Genomic DNA, 4,014 nt, shown 5'->3' with positions numbered 1-4,014 from the left:
TATCGCCGGCGGGAAAAAAAGGCCCCAGCCCCGCCTCCAGGAGCCCAAATTTCGCCGGTTTGGGCCGAAACCGGCGCCGGCGGACCCAGGCCGAACCCAGCGCACTGGGCCCGACCGGGGGCGCTTGGGGAAAGAAAAATGGAGCCAAAACTTCCCGCGCCAGATTCCCACCCTGTGGGCCCGCTGAGTCAGCGACTAGGCTTCGTTGTTCTCATCGCCTCACCTTGGCTCTCGCGTGATTCAATGCCAAGGCTGCCGTCGGTCGGCCTTCCATTGATTGACGGGTGGCGCAGTGATGGCGAGCCGCCGAGTGGCCCGCCCTTTCCCCTCACACGTCCACACCGCTTCTCCCCTCTCGCCGCTATAAAAGCCGACCTCGCCGCACACTACCATCTCTCTCGCCCACACAGCTCAAGCCGACCACCTTTCTCTCTCGCCCGCACAGCTCAAGCCGACCACCTTTCTCTCTCGCCCGCACAGCTCAAGTCGAAGCACTTGCCATGGCGGAGAGGTTCCCCGGCGACGGCGCGGCGGCCAACGGCTTCGCCCGCCGCTGGCTGCACGAGTGGGAAGCGCGCCTGCTGCAGGAGGCCAACTACCCGACGCTGCAGATCTGCATGGAAGTGTAATACAACTAGTCTTGGTAATACTACATGGGTAGGGCACTACAATGGTTCATTCTTTCACAGCTGTATAAAACTTTCAGTTTGCCATGTTTTATGTTATTCTTGATTATTGTAGTTTTGCGTTCATATTTTTGCTGCATTATGGGCACCATCTAACAGCTCTAACTTCTTGGTGCTAACACTAAGCTCACTATGAATATAATTGAGCATTATGTATCAGTCAGCATGATCTTTTGTCGAGTTTATATGATGTTGTTTCGCCACTACTGCTGGAAGAGGGATAGGGTCCTGTAGCACTTTGACATTCTCTTCATGATATAGCTTAAATTACATACATAACCTAGTGTCTTCCAGTTTGTTTCAGGAGCTCAATCAGTTGCTCAATGTCGTCGTAAAAGGGCATGTGTATGTTTTGACTTGAGATGCTTCGTAATTTCCTGACGATATGTTTAAGATAACCTTATTTCCTGTTAGTTATATTTTGGTTTACAAACAAGTTCTTTTATCTTTTGTAACTGCAATTCTGAATGGCTGTATGAGAGAAGCCTGCAGGAGACCTTGTCATGCAGGAATAAGGAAGCGACGAGGCCGACTTGCAACCACCCGATGGCGCGCCCTTGCTTTTACCTTGCCGTGTAGGCGTGGCCCCCATGACATTCTTTACCGCAAGTGAACAAACTACATGAGTTCGCTCGATCGATAAGAACTTCCTCCTGGATGAGGACAGAGAAACCTACTGATAGTCTTGTATGGAGTGGGTTTGTGCGTCTGCTACTCTACTCCCAAACAACCTGTGGTTACTTCTGTTAAGACGATTACATGAAAACTTGTTGTTCCAACTAATGTTGATTAGAACGTATGAAGAATTATGAGGATGCTAGCTGTTCTTTGCAAGATTTGCATCAATCAAGAATAAAGTACGCCCTGTTTCTTTTTTCTTTTTTGAATAAGCATCCTCTTTTGTTCGGGTGCAAATTGTTGCCGGCTTCAGGGTGCAAAATGATTATGCTAGAGTCTCTAGTTCATACTTCAGAAACTAATTAAGGTGGCCAGACTCTGTATAGGCCTTTTTATTTAGAAAAACAACCAATAATTTTGCGATCGTACTAAGTGAGCGATCTCCTGACCTAAGATCCATATATTAATAACAAAATATACGAGCAGCAAAATAAACAGATATAGCATATCAGCAGCCTTGAGCTCTACACAAGTAACCCATCAGTTCATCCCCACCAGAACAGAACCGGCAGTCCACCCTCATATAATAAGAAGTCATACTATCCTCAAAAGAAGTAGAAAAATCCAGAGCAGCACAACCACCCTTTCAAACATCAAGCTACTCCCTAATTTATACAGAAGCATTGGATCCATCCGTTGCTTCCCGGTAACACTATAGTTAGCTCTGCTACGGTCAATGAGTCCAAGTTGATCACAAAAAGGGATCGGATTGTGCAAACTGCTTGCAAACTACGATTTTTGTATTCGGTGGACCGCCGTCCAAAGGTTCCCGATAAAGGCCGGTGCACGCGCAAGCCAGCTCAAGAAAGCCATGGCAGTAGCGTTCATGAAGCTTGCACAGGGATTTACCGAGCAAGCTCGGAAGTCATTGGAAAGGAGAGTGGTGATGGCTGCTGATCCACACGCTGCACTGAAGATCAATGTTCCTGTGACCTACCGACAAAACATCAGGGTTAAAAGCGGATCGTTTTTACTTTTTAGGAGAAAGAAAGATACACATGATCTTAGTAATTTGCATATTCAAAACACAATGCATGACAGATGGGTTGTTGTTTTTCTTGAGGCGGCAGAGAAAATACGACTTACCCAGTCCCCGAGGGCAAGTATGATGACAGCCCCGGCAGTTCGGAAGGAACGTTTGACAACAATTGCATAGGCATCCAGAATGGCCACGGCGAGGCTCCACAGGCATTGCACACTTGCTGCTGCTACGAGGTAGCTGCTCAAAAGAACAAGAATAAGTTCATCTACAAAAGGGCAAACAGACAAATAAAAATCACCTATTCTGAGTTGTAAGTTGTAACAGCAACATCAATCCTTCGATTTACGCCATCTAATTGGGTCACGGAAATAAGGTGCACTAACATACTAGTACTTGTTTCGCATAGTTCTCAATATACTGTACTACCCCAGCACTTGATGTAGATCTTCAGATGTTTTCTCCAAGGAAGGAAATGTATGCTATGCACATGATTGTCCATTACAACTACACCATTCTGAATTCCAGATTGTCCATGCGCATGTGAAGATCGAATCGAACTCCTGATTTTCACAGAAATGCTAAACACTGCGCTGCATCCAAACTGAGATAACATCACAGGGAGCATGATCATCGAATCGTACAGGAATCAAGGAGGTTCGATAACACAATTTCTACTGAGAAGCTTATTATGTCTTGCAGAGAGGGACACTGAAATTGGTCAAAGCAGTCATCCAAAGGCAGATGTAGATGTAGCTATAACTGAAAATTGGTTGGACGACAGAGCCACAGCCCACAGGGCACTTGTTCTGAATTCCTAAGAAGAAAATTGCTGAGAAGGGAGGGGAGAAGAAGGGGGCCCGGCCCATCCATCCATCATCCATCCAAGAAGGAAAGGATTGGAGGACGCACCGGAATGTGGTGACGGAGGAGAAGTCGTCGGTGGACGCCATGACGGCGAGCGCGGCGGCCGCGAAGGCGGCCTGCAGGAGGCGGAACACGAGGCCGCACCGCGTCCACGGGTCCCTCATGATCACCCCAGCAGGCGCGTTCCCGTCCCCGTTCGCCACCTCCACCTGCACCGCCTGCCCCTGGGCCGGCGGCACCATCTCCACCTCCGCCTGCCCCTGTCCCACCACCGGCGGGGAGGGGTGCACCACCGGATGGCTGAAGTGCAGCATCGTCTCCGGCCGCTCCTCCCTGCTCGTCGTCCTCGACCCAACCAAAAGGATACCTTGCTTCGCCCGGTGGTTTCTCCTCTTTTTCACTCCCCAGTGACAGTGAGCGGAGCCGGAGAGTCTGAGTCTACCCTGGGTCTGCACGTGGCACACGGCATGGCTATCACTGGTGGGCTCCACCGCGTGCGCGTGCACCCCACAGACCCCACAACCAAAGAGGCTCCCTCTCTGTTTCTTGACTGACTCTCGTCGTCCGTGATCGTCAATGATTCACACTTGACAGCACCGAGTAGTGTATCGTCTATGAATGCTTTCACACTTTGATCTATCCGGCCGCGTCCCCCCGTACAACGTTTGCCCGCCGGCCTCATTGCAACATGAAGCCGCTATCTATGAGACGTCTTTATCATCCACTCTGCCCATCAGATCGTTACGTTTAGCCGATCCTTATCGATTGCGCATTTAAGAAAAAGTGTTCATAATGTATTTAAAG

The 4,014-nt window shown here is 49.3% G+C and overlaps 1 protein-coding gene across 1 annotated transcript; it reads right to left on the bottom strand.

Moving 5' to 3' along the window:
- Nucleotides 1-1,861: 1,861 nt before the first annotated feature.
- LOC123042710 (CASP-like protein 5A3) lies at nucleotides 1,862-3,580 on the bottom strand. The gene is made up of 3 exons (XM_044465107.1): nucleotides 3,256-3,580; nucleotides 2,451-2,583; nucleotides 1,862-2,297 (listed from the first exon to the last, which is right to left on the bottom strand). Exons 1-3 carry the CDS (start codon nucleotides 3,522-3,524, stop codon nucleotides 2,094-2,096), a joined length of 606 nt encoding a protein of 201 aa, XP_044321042.1. The 5' UTR covers nucleotides 3,525-3,580; the 3' UTR covers nucleotides 1,862-2,093.
- Between the last annotated feature and the right edge of the window lie 434 nt (nucleotides 3,581-4,014).

The sequence above is a fragment of the Triticum aestivum genome, chromosome 2B (genome assembly GCF_018294505.1).
Source record: "Triticum aestivum cultivar Chinese Spring chromosome 2B, IWGSC CS RefSeq v2.1, whole genome shotgun sequence".
NCBI classification, from domain to species: domain Eukaryota; kingdom Viridiplantae; phylum Streptophyta; class Magnoliopsida; order Poales; family Poaceae; genus Triticum; species Triticum aestivum.
The sequence above is the reverse complement of the archived record's forward strand: the minus strand, read 5'-3'. Positions and strand labels throughout refer to the sequence as shown.

Coding starts and splice junctions, on each gene's coding strand:
- LOC123042710 (XM_044465107.1), bottom strand. CDS start 3,524: ATGCTGCACTTCAGCCATCCGGTGGTGCACCCCTCCCCGCCGGTGGTG. Junction 2,584..3,255: donor TCCTCCGTCACCACATTCCG/GTGCGTCCTCCA, acceptor TCTTTTGAGCAG/CTACCTCGTAGCAGCAGCAA. Junction 2,298..2,450: donor TACTTGCCCTCGGGGACTGG/GTAAGTCGTATT, acceptor TTTTGTCGGTAG/GTCACAGGAACATTGATCTT.